Below are 23,581 nucleotides of genomic sequence, written 5' to 3' on the forward strand. Positions count from 1 at the left end.
CGATTAAAAATGAGATGCGTCGTAAGAACAACACCTAATAACAGCTGTTCAAAGATCAATTTGTTTCTGAAGCTAATAACAGAACTCCACTAATCACGCCATCTCTCGTCAGACGCTACGAACTAATTATAATATATACGTATAAAAAGTCCATCATATAAGAGAAACAGTTGGAAAGAAGTACGTAAGACATATGACCTCTTTGGATGAAGGTGAGACATAAAATACAAATACAGAGGTCAACGCGTGCTGTGTAAGATGCTTACCCTTTCGGTAATAGAATTCTACTTTATTTTACCTGTCTAATAATAATAAAAGTTTATTTTTTTATATATGTGAAATGGAAACGGCTAATATCTTAAGTAATTAAATGTATACCTAATATATAATAGTTCAGTATGATATTCACACATGATGGTGGCGGAACTATAAGGAAATACCATTAACTCAGAGTGGAGGGGAGGCAGAGAGAGAGACAGAGAGAGTGGTAAAAAAGGAGAAAAACAATCTCCGAAGTTAAGGATGGTAATTACATGTAGAATACTTCAAATGTACTTAGAACTCTGATTCTATAAGAGAGGAATATTTTCTAAGAACTCAAAGAGGAGAGGGATGGTTGGCTGAAAATAAATACTTAAAACGTATCCAAAGGGAGGAAATAGAACATGTTGTTTACGAATAAGAAAATATCAACAATTGAGCAATGTTTAGACAGTAGAAGACAGACTGTAGAAGATTTCTAATTAGTTAAAGAGTATATTAGATAGAAGAGTGCGTTAGATAGGGTCTCTTAACCTACACCTGGGTCCCAGGCACAGTTGAAGCAGTCCCAGGCACTGTTGATTCTCCTCCTAAAGCTAGATCCACGGAATCCTGGTTACAAACGATCGTCCTGGCCTTTCAGAGCTGATTTGTGGCTATCAACGACTCCTTATCCTTATTCACAGGACCATGGTTCATGATAATTTTTCTAGAGTAAGGTTTGCGCTAAACGCTGTGATAATATTAAGGGGTCGTAACAAGATATACGATATACGATAATTTTCCTATAGAAGGAATGCTACTACGAATAAATGGCGTCACAGTTTAAGGGACGGTTTAATCTTGATATAATATCATTGTTTTATATAAATGTATAAAATTTTGTATGTCAGTAAACAGTATATATTTTCGCGGTAACAATGTTTATGGGAAGACTGATTGAACAAACTAACATTATCAATTAATATTAAAAAATGATTCAAAAAAAAAAACTCAAATCTGTTCGAGATTTTGGACATTTTTGCATCTGTACATATCTGTATATCTGTATATGTCTGTATATCTGTAAATGTGTGAATATCTCCAGTCATGCATGATGACGTCATCCAGACTTATCTGAATAATTGAACCCTTAGGTCACTTGCGCTCTAAAGACTATTTGTTAGTGTACATAACTATTATGATACTAGCTGTTGCCTTCTACTTCTAACGCTTTATCTTGTATATAAACAAAAAAATCAAGTACAAAGCACACATCACAGAACACGTGTTACTAATAAGAATAGCTGATAATGCAGTAGTCTTTTTACTATAAGGGCGAAGGGCTAAAATATAAGTCTTAAAATATCATTTAAACCTTCTCAGTAGTTTTGCGTTAATTGCTGCACAACTGCTGATCTATTAATTAATTTATACAATAAAATCTGGCAACGTATTAGCTTAAAAATAAACAAAAGTTACTGCTATTTACTTGACCTATCTACCAGTGAAAATTCCGTCAAAATTGTTTCAGGGGATGAGCCGTAACACACAGGCAGACAGTACTTGTAAATAATGTTATTCTTGTTATTTTACAATGTATTGTACATTTATTTAATTTACAAACAGACATCACAATAGTATTTTTTTTCTATATATAATAAGTTTTTTGCAGTTTCGATATCATGAATGACAAACTTAGTTACTTATTATATATAAGATGGGGTAAGGTTATAATTTGTTTGTAATGCCGACCATGGACGGTTATGACAAAGACCTTTATTCCGACCAAAACAAAAACTTGCATTAAGACAATATAATATAACATTGCTTTAGAACTAAGCGATCTCCGTAAATGATATTGATGTTGCACGATCTGCCTGGACAGCTGACGGACAACTGTCAAAAAATTTGCAAACAACTGTCAAGCAACTGACAGTTGTATCGGGCGTGCTCAGCAAAGAGATAGTCGTTTTGTTAATTTTCTGTAAAAAAATTTTGACTCTTCTGCCATCTAAGAAATTGTTAGGCAGTGACTAATAATGTATTCGGTATAAGTTAGGGCGAGATCAAGAAAATATGAGTGTGTAATATATATTGTATCGGTATTTATGTTGTTTATAAAACTTTGTTCTTTATTTTATTAAACAAAGACCACTGTATTAATGTAAATCTGTTATCTTCAGTGGTCGCATGTTATCGGTCAAATGATAACAATCTAGGTAATCTTAGTTAAGTGTTCTAGATATCTATAGATAAGATTTGTATGTGTACATACATATGCCTTCAACTACCGTACGCGGATTGCCACTGGTTTTTTGTAAAAAAAAAACCATAAAATTCGGGAAAAATGTACTTATAATATTGTTAATTTTCATACCGGTAAAAAATTAATCCACCTTCAGTCATCAATCCATCCATCAATCAATCTCATGCTATATACATATATCCCTCTCACTTCATCGCTATCCGTCTCACTCCCCCAGGGTTACTAGGTTCTAGGTCTCATTTAAACAACAAATTACTTCTAATCATTTACAAATAAATTACAAATTGTATTATTTTATATCACACATGATCTTGATCTCGTGTTATCTCGTCGGCATTGAGAGTGTTTTGTAGGAAGTTGTATAGGAATTCTTAGCTAGTAGATACATCCAGGGCTGCAAAAAGATAAACCAAAGCTCTGCTAAAATCAGCTACTGAGTTCTGATGCCATTAATGAAATTAACTGCATAATATTGGCATTTTCGTATTCCTATTGGCATTCCTCGTACTTATAGCTTTGAATCGATACTTTTATTTAACTGAATATTACATAGGTACGGAAATTTTCGTTAATCTTTTATCTTTATGGTAATTAAATCCATTAAAAGAAGAAAAATATGCGTTTGGAGACCAAAAAAAAAGCGGGAAAAGTTAGCTTACAGAAACAAAATAATTATAAAAATACGAAACTTCACAGAAAATATTTTGCAAAAATCTCGGACAAGTTTACTGAGATCCTTAAGCTATGAAACAAAATCTAGAAAATATGGTTGGAATATTGTTATTATTAGTGCTTCTGTCATTAAACGGGCCATAAAAGATAACAAAATGTTTAAAAGACGTATTGGGGACCATGATTTGGTTAAAAGCAATCTAATCATCCTTGAGCAAAGGTAAAAAAAATCAGCCTCTCGGTATTCTATAGGAGAGTGTGCTCAGAAACTGCTCTCGTCTATTACTGGACCTTCTTTTCATGATCAGACGATCGGACACACGGAGACTCCTCTCTTTGTTGATCTTCCTCGTATCTGGACGTGTGTGACGTGTCCTCCTCATGAGCCCTTCACGGGATTGGAACAGTTAACTTGCTTCCATGATGCCTTCCAATTATTTACTGGTCTCCGATACTAGAGACAGGCTGTTACTGAGATAGTGTGTTCATGAACTATTAGCACATTTACATCTTCCAACGGATGAAATGACAGTCACCTACTATTCAGTCATTGTCAGTCAAAAGAAAGACTGGGAGATTTCGTATAAGTCGCAGATTTGATTTTATTTCTTGACTTGTCTATTAGTGTTACAGTCATTGGCTTCGTGAGTGTCATCGGGGAGGGGGTAAGTTTGGAGTTTAAGCTAACCTTACCTTTAAACTTGCCCTCACTCTTACTTACCCTTGCCCTTTTTTAGATGTTTGCCCTTTTTTTGTTAAGTAATTTTACCTTTAAATATATTCATTCTAATTTTAATTTACACCTTTAGCTTAAAGTTAGTTACACATTAAAAAAACTTAATTATAGTCTACACAGTACACACAATGGTTTTGATTATTAAGGTACTGATGAGATACATTAAAACTATCCGTGTGTCGGTTAAGACGCCCAACTAACCCATGTAAGTGTTAAATAATATTATAGTCACGTAAATTAAACGGAAAGCAATTAAATTTAATATAAAATTTTCTAAGTAATAAACCCAGGGGCAGCTGTCGGTGTTACAAGTGAATCCACAGTATATAATATGTATATGAGTATTATAAAAATATTACAATAATGAGAGCGGCTGGCCATTGTTCGCTCGTTGTCAATGGACATTGTTTGAAATAACTTGTTCAATATTACGTACTGGGAGAAATGTGTGACACATTAAGCTAAATTCAGAGCAATCTCTGACTTATAAAATACATGTATAATATACTAGCTTCTCGTCCTGGCTTCGCACGTTTTTATTGTTATTATTATTTTTTAAACCCAGTACCAGAATCTTTTCTTGCTATCAATATAGCATAAACTTGCGCAGGGTGAATGCAGCTTCCCAAAGGTCAATGTTTCCGAGCAGCGAAGTAATTTTTGAGTTTAATCATGACAAACATACATACATACACGATAATACAATTCTTCTCTCTTCATAATATTAGTATATTAAATGTTAACAAGTATATATATGTGTGTGTCTGTGTGTGTGTATTGGGACTAAGAATCTGAAATAATATATTTTTCACTTACTGATAACAGTTATCATTCCCAAATCTTTTTTCATCTCATCTCCACATGTAATACCAGTGAGTTAATCGTTTTTACGCCCCCTCTATAAACTATGTACAATAACTACATTTATTTACTATCATTATCTGTTGATTTTCTATTTTATAACCCAGCTTGCTTTATTAATTTCTCTCTTGAAGCCAATCACGAAGTCGGACGATGTCGCGAGCATAAATCAGTATATAAATATATATATATATATATAAAGTTGTCTTTCTGCCTGTTACTCTCATTACACCATTATTATTATTTTTTTTTAAACGGTATACATTAAGGGATCCAAAAAATTTTTTTTTTTTAATTTACGTTACTGTCAAAGTTCCCGATCTTAAATAAAAATTGTCGTTGATTTTTTTGTGGGCTTTGTTATTTTATTTTTATGTAATATGTAGAAATATATATATATGTTTATTTTGCTGATCAATCCATATCAAGAATAACGGGATTGATCTTATTATCTGTCATCAGTCGTCAGTTTCTTCGCCTGCGTTTAACATAGTCTACAATCCAGGGGAAGTTTTAAGACAAACTGTTGGTCCTTAGATACGTCCGTAAACGTAATACGGTTTCTACGTTATTTTATGTAATGCTTTTACTTATTTTTTACTTGTGCTAAAAATTATAGGTATATATATATTTATATAATTGATAAGTATTGGTGAGCATATATGATTATATTTTAATGCAATGTACATATATACACATATATATTAATTCACATTAATGATGTCTAAGACTTTCGCGAGTCTTCGTTTTAATAAAACCGTGCTCACGGTCGCTGCAAAGTAACAAAAGTAACCGAAACGTCGGGAGTATGTAGTTTTAAATAATAAAAAACGCGTAGTAGTTCCGAATATATTTATATTAAGTAAATTGAGTCATATTATAATACTAGAACGAGACACGACTGCGTGTAGCTTTGAAAGAATTCTGTGGAGAGATGGACGTGGAATTTAACGAGGTCTTAGTTACATTATTAACATCACACACACTACCGTGACTGACACACGCATATAATACGTCAATGTGTGTGTGTGTGGGTGCGTGCCTGCGTGCCTGCGTGCGTGTGTGTCACTAAATGTTAAACATAATGACATTTCTATAATACTATTGAAGTTGAAATAAGCGATTAATTATAATAGGTCGTAAGGCGATGTCTAGTTATTTTAAGTTATATATATATATATATATATATATATATATATATTTAGGTTTTAACAAATATAAGTTTATATTGTAAAATATGTTTTGTATTCAAGATGTATATAAGGCATTATTTATATATATTTTCTAGAAAGTCTAAGTCACCTCAGTCGTGTAGAAAGTTTTCCTTTTTAAGTCACAAGACGGATTCTATCGTACGGCTACGAGCAGTGAACACTCAAACATCAAGACTTAAAATTGATTTGATTATTATATATTGGTAATATTTATTGATTTTTTTACCCTATTTTTTATACCATAATATATATTTATATATTTGCAGATTAAGATGTGTCTCCATCTAGGTACAGTCAGAACACAAAATGTTTAAAAATAACTCAATTTTTCAACTGTCGTTCTACTATCTTGTTTCCAAATTTAGGATTTACGAGTGAGTGAGATCTGGGTGACAGCTGATGAGGTCTAGAAGTCAGGTCGTGGTTCTCCTATGACGTACTTTGTGGCCGGCTCCCGTTCAGCGTCCTTGTTTGTATTGACGTACATATATATACCCTCAGAGTACTCACAAATGATATCAGTAATTAACCTTCATATAAAACTTTATAGAAGTTATTGTAAGAATTTGTGACCGTGCATTCGCCTACCTCTCGGACTACGTTTATTTATATTAATTCCAGTTGTCACCTCATACAGGCGTCACTAAGATTTTCCTATCTTCACTACGTCAATGATATCGGTTCTCGTTACCGTATTTTTAATATAAATAATTCCGTTTGTCAATTGTAGTGTAATAAGTATACATAATATAAAGCAGAGCTATCAAAAAGTGTTTTTTTTTTGTTTACAAACAAACACAAGAACTTTTATTTATTTTATATATATCCTGTAGTTACGGTTCATCGACCGTTGTGGTGTAGTTGCGGTCTTACAGACAGACACACGGGCGTTTTGATGTAATAATATCTTTAACTATTAAAGCTATCTGATATCTCTATAAACAATATATACTTCACTGCTGACTTTGCTCGCACGGCTCATTTTATACAGTGTTCTGTAACTTACCTCCATACTGCTTTATTATTATAAGATATTTTTTCATTTAATTTTAAATATAAAGAAAAATATCGTTAACATCGAATAGCGTTACTACATCTCATCATACGTTATGAGTTACTCTGAATACTGAAACACTGACAGTTTAATCGTTTAATCACTCACGAATTTTATGTATTTAAATCTTTAACTTTACAATATTAAGAAAATTATATTTTGAGTGTAATTAACGAAATGGTATTGACTTGAAGTAAGATTTCGAATTAAAATAATATTTTTTTCATTCAATTGACTTCTAAGTTTTACAAATTATAATCAAGATAAGACAGGTCATGACGAAAGTTCATCACAACCAAGAGGTGGCCTTCTCTAAAATGAGAATATTTAAAGCTATCTCCAGGTTCTAAGACAAATATCGTATCATGATTGGGGTTATAATAATTGTTAACTTCAAATCAGATAGAAGTTACAGAAACGAAACCTCTCATCATTCCATGGATTCACCGTGCGGGTGCCGGGTCTATTGCGATGCAGGGAGAGGAGCTTCAACGGTGCCGGGGACTTGCGACCCAGGTGTAGGTTTAAGGGGCCCCTAACTAACGCGCGTTAAACGCTCACCTCCACTGTCCAGTCTCCTCTTTCTACTAAGATGAATTTGAAACGAACCTGCTAGGGCTGCTTTCGACGTACGTTCCAAGAATGAACTGATGTTAGTTCTTGGCAGGCCTAAGTCTTTTAGCAGGTTGTAGAGAGATTTGGTTGTTATACCTCTCGCTCCTACTTCTATCGCGTACAAATTTACAACGAACATTTTCTTAGTGAGCTCGTAATACTTGTTGACCTTGATGGCATGGTCTTTGGCGATGTTGGTTTCCCAAGGAACCGTGAGCCCTATACGTACAACGCGCTTTAAAAATCGCGAATATAAAAATATGTCCGGTCTTGAGGCCGATGCACAAATATCCTCTGGGATCTTATATTGCTTCTCATACGCGTCCATCATTAAAGTCCGAAGCCGCTTTAATAATATAGTAAGGCTTGACGTTTGATTTTGTAGCCCTAGTGCCTTCTCTAACAAAACCTATTGATCGTTGGTTTGTGGTTATTTCTAATTGCGCTCTTGCTACCGATAGACTAACCGCTTCACGTATGATTTCTAAAACCCTATCGTGACGACGCGAGTATTGACCGCTATCCAGGAGTACCCTACATCCCACCAGCAAATGATTAGCAGTTCCAAGTGGCTCCCCGCAGATGTAGCAAGTTTTTTCGGTACCTTTGCCACATCTTACTAAATTACTCTGATCTAGAGAGTCATCTGGAATGCATTAAGGTAAAAATATTGCAGTGCTGGCGACCAATCATGAATTAAAGTGGGCCTTTTTAGTGCTAATGGGATGCATCTCCCATGTGTAGCTAGTCATTCTGCATTTCTAAGCTCATTGCATGGATCTTATATTTAGAATTCTCGTCTTAAATATATCAGTAAAGTTTAAGTCTAAAGGTCTTTAATATATCCGTATCTTTGGCCTTCCTACTTGATCCTAACCCTAATCTATTACTTTGTGCTGCTATCATAAACTGTTTGTGGAATTGAAGTCTCGATTGTAGCTCTAGAGCATCGTTGTCTTTGGGAGTGATGTAATAACGTCATCCTGGGATTTCCCCAGGATATATCTCTTGGAAACTCTTAGGTGTTTATAGAGCTCCGATGGCCTTTTTAGGTTTATCCCAAAATTATCTTTATCCCTGAATAACGCTGACGAATCAGCCGATAGCGCGAGCCCGAGCCAAAACTTTAAAACTTTACGACATTTTCCGTAACCGTAGAAACGCATTGACCGCCTAACGATAATCCCGGATCGTAGGAGGTATATTTTGTATTACGCCTACCGAGACACAGACAGTGACATTTATTTGTTTTGTCCTCAATCCATCCGTCCACTCACAGAATCTATCCACCTCATCCAATAGAAAGTGACAGTGTTTGGGGTTGCGTGTCAGTATTGCGAGATCGTCAGCGAAGGCTAAGATGGATCCTTTGTATTTGTTATTGAACTTGACGTTTCAAATCTGTACGTGGATGTTACATCTTAAAGATATCATTTAAGTACGTTCTTCTGTCCAGTGATGGATGAAGGACCTGCCCCAAATTATGCAAGATGTTCAGGGTTTGTGCCTACTATATATTCCGACAAATTCCTACTATATCAATACTTATGACTGCCTGTTAGAAATTCAAGTACTACAAGGGTTAAAAGGTTTTTGAAAAATTTATGTGGTTTTGAAAAAACTTAAAATATGTGAGGGAAGTGAAAGCAAATTCAAAATATAGTTTAAAATCAATATTTCTTTGGCTTACTAGGATTACTGTGATCTCTTTTTAACTATGTTGTGTGCTATTATCATATTTATATGTCTTCTTCCAGGAGAAAATTTACGACCTGCCCTGCGAGGAATCGAGGCCGCAGACGCCGGAAGCTAAATCGGAATTCCAGAAGCTCAGAGATAATTTCGAGAAGCCCAAAGAAACGACGGTCCCACTGAAAATTTGGAAGTCATCTGAGAACGTGTCCAAGGACTTCAGGATAGCGAAGATCGCTGTGGAAAAGAAGTTCTCCACGGATGTCAAGAGATATAGGAAGAATGTCACGAGTCTGCCAAAGAGAGATAATCAGTTGGATGTAGACAGGGAGAATGTGAGTACCCATACAAGCTACCCTTAATATTGATTACCATTAGCATTCAGCAATAGCAGGACCAACCGACATACACTTCATCTCGTCAGCCCGTGATTACGGTTGTTAGAAAAGAGCCGAAACGTTGAATTATGTGGTTAAGAATTATAAAAAGACGCCCAGCATCCGAAAGACTTAGTAACATTTATATTAATGCTCGCGAAAATCATTTTATCAGAAAGTGAGTTCTTCAAATCTTTTTCATCCGATCCTTGAAACTAATGACTCTTCAGTTACAATTGATTCATCCATAGAGCTCATTACCTCGCTCTCCGCTGTGGGTTAACTTTTAAACCACTATACACAAATCACATAAATTATTAATTTATATATATGATATAAATAGTAAAGTTGTTCCAACCTAATGGGTCTAGCTCATACCTGGAGCAACTTGGTCACTGATGTTTTTGTGATGGGATCCCTTCATTTATAAGGAATCTGTTCCTGCTGACAAACAAATAACATTATATGGAAGCTGTAAGATCAGATTTCTAAATAGATCACACATCTGGATAGAGTCTCACAAAGGGTACTCTGTTGCAGCAATCTGTTGAGATTGTTTTATGGCCCGTGCAGTGACGTCACTGAACAGCTGTATAAAGGTCATGACCCCCACTGACCTTGAATTATCCAAATTGTATAAGTTGTATATAGGTTTTGGAAATCTAAACGTATATCACTTCCTATTGACTTACAATGCCTTAATTATTTAATATAAAGGGAATTCATTTTAAACAAATACAGTGTTTGATCTGAGAGCCGGATATCGGATAATAAATAATCTTCTGAAATCAACAAACCAATCGCGACCCATATGTATTTACGATATTTTTTTAACTTTAATGGTATAATAAACCATTAATCCCATTATATTAAAACTAATGAAAAAACAAATTTCTCTCCCAAAAACCAGATATATTTTTTTGTCTCCTCGGTTATATCTCCCGTCCCCAAAACTTTATTTTTTTAAATATATACATGTGTATATATATAAACTAATTGCATGTAGCCAACATAATGATCACCCACCACGCTTAAAAATGGGTTGGTGGGTTAGTAATATAATATGTCGTGATAAAGGCAATTTAACCAAACAAAGGATCGGAATCCGTTACGATTACTTATAGTAATTGTTTGAAACGAAACTACATGCAAAAATAGATTCAATGTCGTTCCAAATAGAGTTCAATTTGTTAAATTTTATAAAACGTGTGAAAGAGATAGTTCCCGAATGAATGAGATGATCTATTGTACTAATTGCGAAGTACAGTCTAGTAGAAAAGTGTTGAGATTATTTTATTTAATATTTAAAATTAATATTAATGGTATTGCGGACCAATTAAATTGTTTTATGTCAATGATGATATATAAAAAATATAAAATATTCTGCTGAACTATTTTAACAAGTCGTGGCTTGTGGCTGCCTTGAATGAAGTTCGTGACCTTTAGTAAGGCTTTACAGGCTGGTTTTGGTAACTACATTTCCTGGATTCCACATGATGTGCTGTTGTAGCTGCCTTCTCAATAAACTAGATATTTCATCGATCTTTCTTTCCTAATATTTTTTTTTTCATATTTTCTCTTTCAAGACTGATTGCTCTTCTTCATGCTCTAAATTCTACAAGATCAGTTCTTGTTAACTATGCAACTCGTACTTACCAACAAAACAGACTTTTTAAAATTTAATATTAATTAAAATCTCACTGCTGGTCTTTTTTTTAACTATGTAGGTGAAGGTTAACTTTCAAGAATGCAGTTAACTTTAACGTAATATCAGATAATCTTGTAATTATCAACATCAAATTTAGAACTGGCAAATAATTTACTTATTTTTTTCTTCTGTCAAATATATTATACAATGGCCAAAAGATAATATTCTCTAAGTTATTGTAATTATGGTGATGGCTTTATTACAAACGTTCGACATTATGAAGCCGAGCCTTAAAGCTCAAGGGCGACTTCCATGGAAAATCGATGCTGAAATCTACTGTGACGGACAAATGTTTTGGAAATGTCACATGGGTAAAAATTTTGTCATCTATAATGCAATGTTTGAAGGTTTGTTATATTTTCCACTTCCATCCCGTTATCATGGATACTAAAATTAAAAAAAAAGCCTAATTATCACAAAAACTTAGTTTCAATTGAAGAATTTTTGTTATAAATTTGTTTCATAGTTTTTACTTGTGGATCAAATCAATCAATTTATGCTCGTAGACAGACAAAGATGTAAATCTAATTTAGTATATGAAATAAACAATGCAGCGCTTAAATCTGCTTTAATGGTTAGCTATAAAGCTTTTTCATACAGCTTGAAGCTAAGTAATGGAAGCCTAAAAGGCTATAATATTTTAAAATTTATACTATAGTATATGTCTTATTAATTTCCGTTTTAGTAACGCTACTTCCTCTCCGTATTCTCAAAACATCTCTCGTCATTATAATCATTATCTTTATAAATCTGACAGTATGTTAATAAGAATGTTATATATTTTTAAATTATTTAAATATTACATTTTATTTTCTTAAAATAATATAAAATTATATAAAGCACTTTTGTTATTGATTATACAAGAAGCAACCATTGTATGTGACTCACGTTTAGGAAAAACTTCGAGGCTTATATGGTGCTGTTCCATTTTGGAAATATATATATATATATATATATATATGTTTGTATATGTACATAAGGTATGACTATCATAAAGTTTATCTTTAATATCCTACAACACAGCGAAAGACAATAAAATCGTAATTAAACTGATATTTTAACGATATAATACAAAGGAATAATACTTTTGTTTTGACCTTATATTGAATCACGTTCTGTAATTCTTGTTAGATGAAAATACAAATACGTCTTTTATAAATTTAACCGATTGCGAAAGTTTCATTGATGTTTTGACAAATTTAAAACTACTATATATTCTGCAACACCATGTAATACCATGAAGTTGTCGGAGGCGTCAGTACAACACTAGCTGTCTGCCTGTACATACATTATCTTTGTATTAATAATATTATAGTGTAGTGAATAGTGATGTGATTTATCGATTGAATTGATATTTATTGGAATGTGTTCTAAACTTCCTCATAGAATGTAAGTCAATAAATAGATGGGAAAAACAATTTTATTGTACGAATATCAGTGCGGTAGAGTATGTTTGTGATAATAATCTGCCATAACCTCTATTCATGACAGTCGGTTAAACAAGTTGTGTGTGATGTGTATTTGTGCATTGTTTTAAAGTTTGTATTGGAGATGATTTGGAATGTGGAGTGTAATATTGTCTGTTTGTCTGTCTCCAAACGTCTGAAACAAGTTGGTGATTCTCGTTAAGTTCTTTTTGTATTCTGTAGTATTTTTAGATTTGTTTTCTTACAAAAAAGATATTCTATTTCTTATGTTTTAATTGATTTCAAAGTTAAAACCCTCGTTACATATAACCTTTAGATATACACCATCAGATACCTTATCACGTGTTTGTGTAATCAACTCAAGACTATCAGTTTTAAACTTACATTAAAGACACTTATTTCGATATGTTTCACGTAAAAAAAACAATATTTATACTGTAATTGATACAGATCTTATATTTTATACAAATTGCTAACTACCTACTTATATATTGTTTACTAGTTTTTGCCCGCAACTACATTCCGTAAATATAATTTGGACTCAGAGAGAAATGTATAAAGTGTGTTAACAAAATGCTCACAGTAACCAACAGACAGCGACATGTGTAGTGTGTGACACGTGACTTCGTACAGAATACATTTGCTATGACTCGATCCCGCGGGAACTGCACTTAGTCCCGGGAGAAATTATAGCCTGTATGTTATTCTGATGTGTGAACTATAGTGTTGTGAACTTTCGTCAAAATCTACACAGTGGTTTTTGCATGAAACGGGAACAAACATACATACATACAATCACATAAAACGTCGCTTCTATATAAGTGGGATATGGTGCGTAACTTAAACTAAAATATATTTGGTTAAAAAAATTTGGCGTCATAATATGAATTAGAGTGGCCGCGAATGTTCGGCTACTATTCGCTATTCGGCCTATTCGGCGACTTTTTTTTTTGGTATAACAGTACGTATTATTCGGCCGAATAGCGAATACCAAGACATGGACAAAAAAGACACGTCGTATTACTCAAGATTTGTATTTTTTCAAGGTCAACTTTAATAGTTAAGTTTTGTTAAAATAAATTAAATTAAATTTTAGTCTTAAGCTGGCTGTGAAGCCTATTCTGAAGGGAGGCTTTGTATCTTTCACTTTTCGTTCCAACAACGTAGTTTGTACGGAAACATATAAAAATGGTACGTAATCACGTCACCTCGACGATAGATGTCGCTGTCAGTCAGTCAGTTAGTTGTTGAAATGTACATAATTATCATATAAAGGCATATTATTAACTGCTCTCTAAACACAATGCCGACGACAATGCGAATGAAGTCACAGAAAAATACTAGTATATGTCTATATCCGGTACAAGTTTGTGGGGTTATACTTTTATTGTTTTTTCAAAATTATTATATATTTATATCAGCGTCGTCATCGCATGAGTCTCTGCAGACTGGTCTTGGTCATCACGTATCAGTGATCCGTATACATGATGACTTGCATGGGAAGATTGTTGTAGTGGTTTCCCCTTGCCTTCTGCACCAGCAAGCTTGCTGCAGCCAGTTTCCCGCCTGGGCTTGTGGTTATCCCGCCACTGCTCGGTTGGTTTTACTTAATTTATATACTTTACGAAAATGTATCTCTTCAAAGACAACATATATATTCATATGTTTGTCAATTAAACATTTTTAATCATATTTGTTTGCGGGCAAAACTGTTCATTGTGAGTATTAACGCTTCGTATGTAGTCTGTGCAAACTTGTGATAATAATGTATTTTTCCCACGACCATATTAACTAATTACACGTTATTAACACGTGAGTTACAACTACAGAACACTGGAAACATTGTCTATAACACAAAGTTACTATACTATTCGTATCATATTACAGATAATGTACCCTCAGTTTAAGCTTTGCTTCCTCTTTGAACCGTATATATATATATATGTATGTATGTATTTCCATATTTTTTTGTTTACTATTAGTCCCAGGCACCGTTGAAGCTCCTCTCCCTGCATCATGGACCCGGCACCCGCACGGTGAATCCATGGCATGCTGAGAGGTTTCGTCTCGTCTAGTAGACTATCACATAATGTAATCTTATCAGGGTTTCCTTCCAGTTTGATATGTCTGTAAAGTATCCGTTGATTTTCCATGTCCTTTCTTTTTTTCAATATTGCTCATCAATTCTCGTCTCCTACTCATCATATCCTAATACTGTCCAGGCTATAACCTCCCTCTATTAATGTACTAAATAACAGTCAATAATTTATCAATTTACGCCAATAGTTATGACATTACTGGATGCAAACAAATAGTAGACATATTTCTTTATCTACTAATATCATCTTTATTATCGTAAAATTAAAAAAAACTTAAGAGCAACAAATGTCGCTTTAAAATACCCGTTATTTTGAAGTATGTATAATAATTGTGTTGTTTAAAGCAATCTTTATACACACACACACACACACACACACACACACACACACACACACACACACACACACACACACACACACACACACACACACACACACACACACACACACACACACACACACACACACACACACACACACACACACATATATAAAATGATTACTTTGTTTGAACGCGTGTGATTCATTGTAAGTGGGGCTTCGGCAAGTGCTTCGCGGCCTCTTTGACTATCTTAAATTAGCACTACATATGAAGGAGAGCTAATATTTTTAAAACAGAACTTAATAACAACAAAATATAGCATTAATGAAAGGAATTTCGCAATAAAATGTTAGTTTTTTGTTAATTTTGTTTAGAATTACCGATTTTGATGGAGCAAATATATTAAATCAAATCTTTTACCCTTCCTGTTGATAGTTCAATCAGATTTTTAGTATATATACTATCGTTTGTCTGTCAGTATAACTTTGTTTTATCGTTAAATTATCTCTTTACGTAACTAATCAACGTCACGTATAAACAGTGGTGATAATGTATGGAAGAATTCTGTTGTCATTCTTGCGGGAATCTCTTATCGTTAGTTCAGTTCAGTTCAGGACTCCTAATCAGTGATGATACCTACCCTGCTGAACTATCAATTTCGTTACAGCATTTTTGGACGCTGATAAATTAAACATTAAACATATTAACAAAATAAGTGTCTATTATATCTTTAAGTTCATACAATGTATTTATCTTTAGATAAATAACTAAGTTTTTACGTGATTTAAATATTATTTCCCATAACAATAATAAGTCGTGGTGGCCTAGAGGTTAAAGGACAGCCTCTCGTGCATGAGGGTGCGGGTTCGAAACATGGCAAGTACCGATGGGATTTTCCAAGTCAATGTACTTTCTAATAGTATTAAGACACCACTGACGGACGGTGAAGGAAAACATCGCGAGGAAACCTGGTTTTATAATTTCAAATTATAAGTTTGAAATCGCCAATCCGTCTTGAGCGAGCGTGGTGATTAATGCTCTAACCTTCTCCGTGTGAGAGGAGGCCTTTGCTCGGCAGTGGGCTCCGATAGGCTGATGATGAATATACAATAAAAACAACACGATACAATAAAACCTATATCTCTAGTTTAATTCCTTTTGACAGATATTATTTTCAAATCTTCAACGGCTTATTTTAAATAATTTGTTGTGATAGTTTATGTTATTCCTCCTAAATTAGCATCAAAATTTTTTCTTTCCTGGATATAGTCTTCAAATTTATATTATAAATATATATCTTTTATTATTTAACACGCTAATAAAAATATTATGTTCCATCTATAGTATGTTTTTCGTCCCGTTTCGGCTATAATTGTATGTGTACCTAAATCATTGACCCTTTTAATTTATCTCGTGTAATAAAAGTTAAACTCTAACCTTTGGTTCTGTGTCGTCGGTGAGTTTAAAGAATTTGTGTCGGCGACTTACTGTCTGACAGACAACTTCTATTGATGATCTGGGTCAGTGATGGAATGACACGTTATCGATGTTTACGAGTCGATGTAATACACTACGTACATATGAACGCGGTGAAAGAGTTATATCTGAAAAAAAATTCCCCTCCCCAACCTGTTTGAAGTGAAACTTCTTATGCGACTTCCAACTAGGTTGCGTTAAATGTTAAAGGATAAAAAAAGACAGAGCGAGAGGGTAAATGTGGCGCTAAAACGCATACGGGCAATCAATTGTGACTAGTAAATGATGTTAATAAAGTTTTTCTCAAATAAACACAAAAAAAATACTAAAAATCAATTTCTACACGGAAAAAGTGAAACTTCGTAACAGATTTGGGATTCGCACGCACAATTAATTTTTTCTCTGTCTATCGCATGTCGCGTTACGGAAAGTCAAAGGGCAGGGTTAAAGGAGATGGCGATGAGCAAAGGGCTAATGCCAATATTTTGGACACAAATTCTCTTGTCAGCGTTCCATATTCTATTAATATAGTCCTTTGTGTGTGTGTGTGTGTGTGTGCATATCATTAAAAAAAGTTATTCGTTTTTGTTACTTTGTGTTTATTTAAAATGAATATTTCAATGATCGAGATCCAAAAGCATGTACGTGAGGTATAACGAGTCAATCTATATGAAAGTAGATTTTTAATGTACTCAAAATAAAAGGATGTTCTCAATTGATGTGCTGTCTAAACTTTCTACTTATTAACATTAGATAGCACATCCGGAACATAGGTACATTAATACATTTGTAAGTTCTCTATATATAATAATTAAGAACTTATCAATTAATTGATTTATCACATCGAATGTACGCATATAGACTTAAAAGTTTTCGTGCTGTTGGTGAGATTGATTAAAAAATTTGTAAGATTATCACACATTAAAATTTCGAATAAAATCTAGCAAGAGATGGACCAAGATTCCTTAACAGACCTTTCACCTATGACAAGTATAGAATTACCACTGGTTTTACGTGATAGTTTGCATTCATCTAAGAAAACACAAGAGTAAAGATTTAGCGTGCAATATCACACTTAAAGGCTAACATATACTGCCCTTAATACTAGTTCACACGGTCAGACAGCAAGTATCCAGTCTTACATTCCTAAGTTAAAACCGTCATTTTAGAAAAAGATTATTAAAAAAAAATTGGAAAGTAACTGTATTTTGTCTGTCAAGCGAGCACTGAATGCTCTCAGTATATAAGACTAGTTAGTAAAACTATAAGTACATTATTAAGAAACATTTTAAAACAAAATTCATATCACCCGAGACTCGAACCCCGGACTCCGTATGACGCAGTTGTCACTTCTAATATTGAGACAGATATCAATAAATCACACTGACATCAATCCTGCTACATTATCGATAGTATACACATCACTAATTACTATTATCATAATTATTATTGTGTGATGTTTTCGTGACCTAGCTGGCTTGATGCTGGAGTGAGACAACAACTTATATGAACACATTTTTTTTTGATAAATAAAAATATATATATATGTTCGACCCCCTCTAATATCGACTGCATATCCAAGATGGGCCAACGACCTGGTCAGTACGAAAGGATCTCGGTGAATCCAGAAGGTACAAGACCCTTTAAAGGTCAAGAGGACCCAGGTCCAGGAGTACGATGAGCTGGAATGATAATGTTATACGAAATATACTAAGTATATTGTTTTCGAATACATCGTTTATTAAAAAAATATATATAAATTTTATAATCAATGCTTTTGAAGAGACATTATTTAATCATATACGAAAAGGTTATATATATATTTTGCTGTGCTGCATCTCACATAACAGCATCCCAATTATCAGTACAAAGATTCGTTTCTTAATAACCAAATAGTGTTCCAACTCCGCTCGGGTCGGTGTTTTGATTGCTCCCGTATTAATTTTTGTGAAAATTCTCATTAAATGTAGTGTTAATGAATGTTCAACGAAATGTCATCGCAAGGTACCCACAGTTTTAATTTGATCAAGCATTTATATTTTAAATATGCTGTAAATAAAATGACGCGAGTATTTTTTAATGGCGTCGTAGATTTATTTGTTATTATTGTAATTATCTTACGATTTGTACTGAGTACAGAGTTTTAATATTTTAATATAAGTCTTGGATTCGATCATTAACTTTGTGTGCGGTTGGAGGAATGTTTAGGGTTAAGAAGATAGGTTAGCCTTAGTATCAGTTTTAACGTGAATGATTACGTTCGTGACAAACTTTGAATAACTTCGTATCCTGTTTCCTTGTGATAGAACAGTATTAGGTTGTGACAGTTATGAAGCCTTAACTTAAATATTTATGTAAAAATTTAGCCACAATAACTTTCAACGTTTAAATTTAACCGAGTCTAACCTTGGTGGAATAAAACTTAAAATTTAATCTCCTTTTGAATACCTACGAAGAAATAATTGCTGAGTTTGTTAACCCCACTATCAACAATGAGATAATATTATCATAAATAAAAAAAAATATTAATTCACTAGTCAAGGTTGGTAGCACTCTGTTTGATAGTGACGTCCTTCAGGGATTTTGAATGATGTTGTATCGTCATAGGTATCTGTTTGTTTGTCACACCTCTACTTTATATATATGTTGTAGACGTATTATTTGATAAAATTTCTTCTTGGGAGCTTCAAAAGTTTCACCGGGATCGTTGCATGCAATAATGCTTGGAAAAAACCACGAATAGTTGTATAAGGAAGGAGAAAAATAAGTTAAAAATATAAATCAGTTCTATTCCATGATGTTGGTCTTCTGTTTCCAGTTGAACCGTCTCATGACGGAAATATACGAAACTGTGACAGCTGCCTGCAACATGGAGGAAAATAAACCGGGGAGCTTCCCCACAGACCTGTCCGACACCAGTGAAGGTGAGTAGACTGAGTAGACCGTGATGAGAAATGAAAAAACCGAGCCCTCAGCTTGCGTTGAGTCAGTAGACCTTGGTGATTCAGCTCACAAACACTATTAAACAGTTTTTTTATTATTTCCTCAACTGTACGTCATTCTACAATCTTTATCTGATAAATTATGGACTAATATTTCCAGAATCAGTGAAATTAACAAGAAGTCTGACAGAGAAGCGTAAGAATTACGTCCGGCGGGTGTCATCCCGCGTAGCGTATTTGGACAAAAATGCAAAGAATCACAGATTCAGACACCAGACATCTATTTGTTCATACAAGTCGGAGATCATAGACAATCCATATTCCACCTTCCGTTCCTGGAAGAGCTTCAGGTCGTCCCAGGGCAACTTGAGCAGGATGAAAAACGACAGCGATTCCATAGATTCCAAACAGAATCTGACGGATTCCAGCGGGAACTTGATAACGAATGTGGAGGATATGGACAATATGAGTATAGATGAGAAAATGGGCTGTGTGGACATCGACTTGCCGTTTGAGCCGAGGGAGAGAGGCCTGTTCAACTTCTGCCTTCTCGTCGGTTTGAACTACATGACCGGAGAAGCCTACGTCAAGAGCGTGTTCCCAAATCAGGTATGGTTATCCCCTATCCAGATTTTGATTATTTAAGAAGTTAGTCGATTTTAAGACCTATTCGTAGCTAAGCGGTTAGATTTCCTAAAATATATACCAAGATTTCTTTCATAGCACTTCAAAGACTTACCTCAAAAATAATTCTGACCTAATATCTCCATATAGATGACCACTATTCCTATTACCGTTTTTGGTTTAAACATCTTAGTTTTTTTCTGAAATACGTGTGTTTTTAGCAAACTGAGATAAATATGTCCAATCACAATAGTGTAAATAAGTAGGTAGGTAAGTGTAGTAAGCAATAGTTTACAAATCCAAAATGACAATGAATCTGAGGCCGTTTGTATTATTGCTTAATATTGATATCACTACGCGTAATACTAACCTTTGTGCCAAGAGATTATTTGAGGATTTTTTTATTCTAGTAACATACATATATTAAGTAAAATTGAACCATAATTATATTACAACATGGATCCATTTCCAACCATCTACTTAAGGTTTCTCAGCTCTTAATTGCTGATGTTCTAGCCAAGTAAGGAACTTCATAAAATTTTGGAATGTCAATAAGATGGGACATAAATTTAGCTAAAAAGAAAGTAAGGATTTTCTCAGCGGTCGGAGCTACGTAACACTATATCCAGGTGTTTGACCCCCAGGTCCAAGTTCCACCGCACATTGAAAATCTGATTTTCCCTGAGACGATAAGCTCTAGCGGCGTAACGGATACAGAGAAGATCACACAGAGTTACTCGTTAGTGCTGACAGACGAGAGGGGAGAGAGATCTTACGGGTAAGGCATACTCACATCAATCCCTTCGTTCTTATATTGTTGCCAACGAGACGAGATAAGTTTTGTAAACAAAATTAAAGATATATGATATCTACGTCAGATTTAGAGTACTTTTAGTATGAATATTTATTTAGTTGCTACGAAAAGAAAAAAATAGTGCGTGGAGTCCCTCCGGAAGAAGTGAAACTTCGTAATGCGGAAATGAAAGAGGAACGAGCAGCAATAGATTTTTAGTGAACTCACATCCTTCTTTAAGACGGACTTTATGAACATTGCTTACAATTCACTAGCGCCCACCCGTTCCCTCTCGCTCCGTCTCTTTCTATCCCCCTCACGAGCGTTGAATGTTTAACGCAACCTTGTTGCAATCGCATTAGAAATTTCACAAAAACTGACCTTTATCTCAGCATGACATCCTGTTTGTATTATTCTCTTGCCTTATCTTTGCCTCCTTTGTTTTTCTTTCAGTTATTGTCGCCGAGTGCTGCCTGAGGGCGCTACAACCTGCCTACCCCTCTGTTACTGCCTCATCGGCAAGTATAGGGCGCCTGGGTTCTACTATAAGGTAAAACTACATTAACTATCTTATAATTTTTTAAGCGTTTTACAAAAATATCAGCTATTTATCTGAAAATACGAAAAAAAACCCAGATGAATCTTCCTAGCTGCAGGAAACTAAGGAATCAAAACATCTAATATGTTGCCATATAACAAAAATATATTGCAAAAAAAATATATATTAACATAAATTTCTAGATACTTCAAGAAATAGAATCTCACCACGGCAGCTCTGATGTAGAAATGAACACGATACTGCAGCAGTTGTTCGAGACGGATTTCCCCAGTCCCGGGGAGAACATAACCGTAGTGCACACTGACGACGCCGCGAAGAACAGGTCCAGGACACTCCCTAGCAGGAGAGCATCCGACAGACAAGTACCAGGCGCTGGGAACTCCTTACCGGAACATTACGATGCCCAAAATAACAACGAGCCGAACAAATATGACCACACGGGCCGGCCAAGGTATGGAAAAACAGGCACAGAGTATATTATATAGAACAAGGGCAGGTTGAAAACTATTTGTCACAGCGATAACAACAAGCAGTGTCTAACATACAATAAAAAAAATTACACACACATATATATATGGCAACTTCCAGATGCAGAACAATCAAGATGGCGTTAGATCCTCGAGCTGAAGAGAACAGTCTGTCCGTTATGCTGGATCAGCTGGGGGCTGGACTGGCGATCAAGGTTTTCGGTTCACTACTCCTGGAGAGGAAGGTCATCATCATGGGGGATCAGCTCAGGTTGGCAGATAACGCTTGACACCTTCAAATCTAAATCAGACTATTAGAAGCCATAGTCCCATTGATATATGATAAGTTAAGGAGCCTCCTGCTTTGATTGTAACTAACGTATTTTGATATTTATCACACGATAAAAATTTCCTTACATTTAAAAGTTTAAATTTAAATTCATATAAACTTATATAGTATGAGTTAAGGTTGGGTCGTGGTGGCCTGGAGGTTAAAGGTCCGCCTCTCATACGTAAGGGCGCGGGTTCGAAACCTGGCAAGTACCAATGTGATCTTTTCCGAGTCATATGTACTTTCTAAGAGTATTTAGACACCACTGACGGACGGTGAAGGAAAACATCGTGAGGAAACCTGGTGTTATAATTTCAAATTATAAGATTGACTTCACCAACCCGTCTTGAGGAAGCGTGGCGATTAATGAACTAACCTTCTCCATGTGAGGAGAGGCCTTTGCTCAGCAGTGGGCTCCGCTAGGCTGATGATGATGATGATGAAAGTTCCATTTAATTGTTGATTCAAATAACATTTATTTCCCCCGCAGCATAATATCGTCGTGCCTGGAGGCGCTCCAGCACGTGCTGTATCCCTTCGTGTGGCAACAGCCTCTGATATCAGCGATCCCGGAACAGATCGCTGGCGATGTGCTCAGCGCTCCGCTGCCCATGCTGGCGGGAATGCTGGAACATTCAGCTATGGGCCTGCAGGACGTAAGTAGACACTGATACATATACATGTGTGTGGGGGGGGGACGGAACGTTGGGCACGAGTGAGAGGCAGAGAGGTGTGCGAGAGAGAGGTGAGAAGTGAGCGAAGGACTATTAATTACCTGTTTATTTTAAAAATAATGTCCTTTTATGTCTTTCTCTACAACATCTTACTAACAGTAGTTAGTAGAGTATATCTTTTTTCAATATCAATGTTGTTTTTTTGCGCCCAACTCAGCGGTGAAGTAATGTACTTTTAAAAGCGTTGTATGTGTCCAGTTTTTTACTAATTGCACTCGTTATTTTTTTGGGGCGTAATCGACCTGTCTGATATCCGTTATTAGATCTTACCGAATAGTTATCCAGTGTAATGAAGATATATTGTGAACAATATCCGCTAACTAGTTTATCTGAGAGAGGCCGTTATTTAAGTGCTTATGAAATGTATGT

The 23,581-nt window shown here is 34.8% G+C and overlaps 1 protein-coding gene across 1 annotated transcript in view; it reads left to right on the forward strand.

Annotated features, from left to right (window-relative positions):
* Positions 1-23,581, forward strand: part of LOC116776525 (uncharacterized) — a 34,377-nt gene that overhangs the window by 8,856 nt on the left and 1,940 nt on the right. The window contains exons 2-9 of the mRNA XM_061525555.1: positions 9,419-9,688; positions 19,581-19,686; positions 19,865-20,313; positions 20,973-21,106; positions 21,575-21,671; positions 21,863-22,131; positions 22,269-22,418; positions 22,969-23,134. Of these exons, the coding sequence (XP_061381539.1) occupies positions 9,419-9,688; positions 19,581-19,686; positions 19,865-20,313; positions 20,973-21,106; positions 21,575-21,671; positions 21,863-22,131; positions 22,269-22,418; positions 22,969-23,134 (1,641 nt within the window). The remainder of the gene's footprint in view (positions 1-9,418; positions 9,689-19,580; positions 19,687-19,864; positions 20,314-20,972; positions 21,107-21,574; positions 21,672-21,862; positions 22,132-22,268; positions 22,419-22,968; positions 23,135-23,581) is intronic.

This window comes from Danaus plexippus, chromosome 30 (genome assembly GCF_018135715.1).
Source record: "Danaus plexippus chromosome 30, MEX_DaPlex, whole genome shotgun sequence".
Classification (NCBI taxonomy): domain Eukaryota; kingdom Metazoa; phylum Arthropoda; class Insecta; order Lepidoptera; family Nymphalidae; genus Danaus; species Danaus plexippus.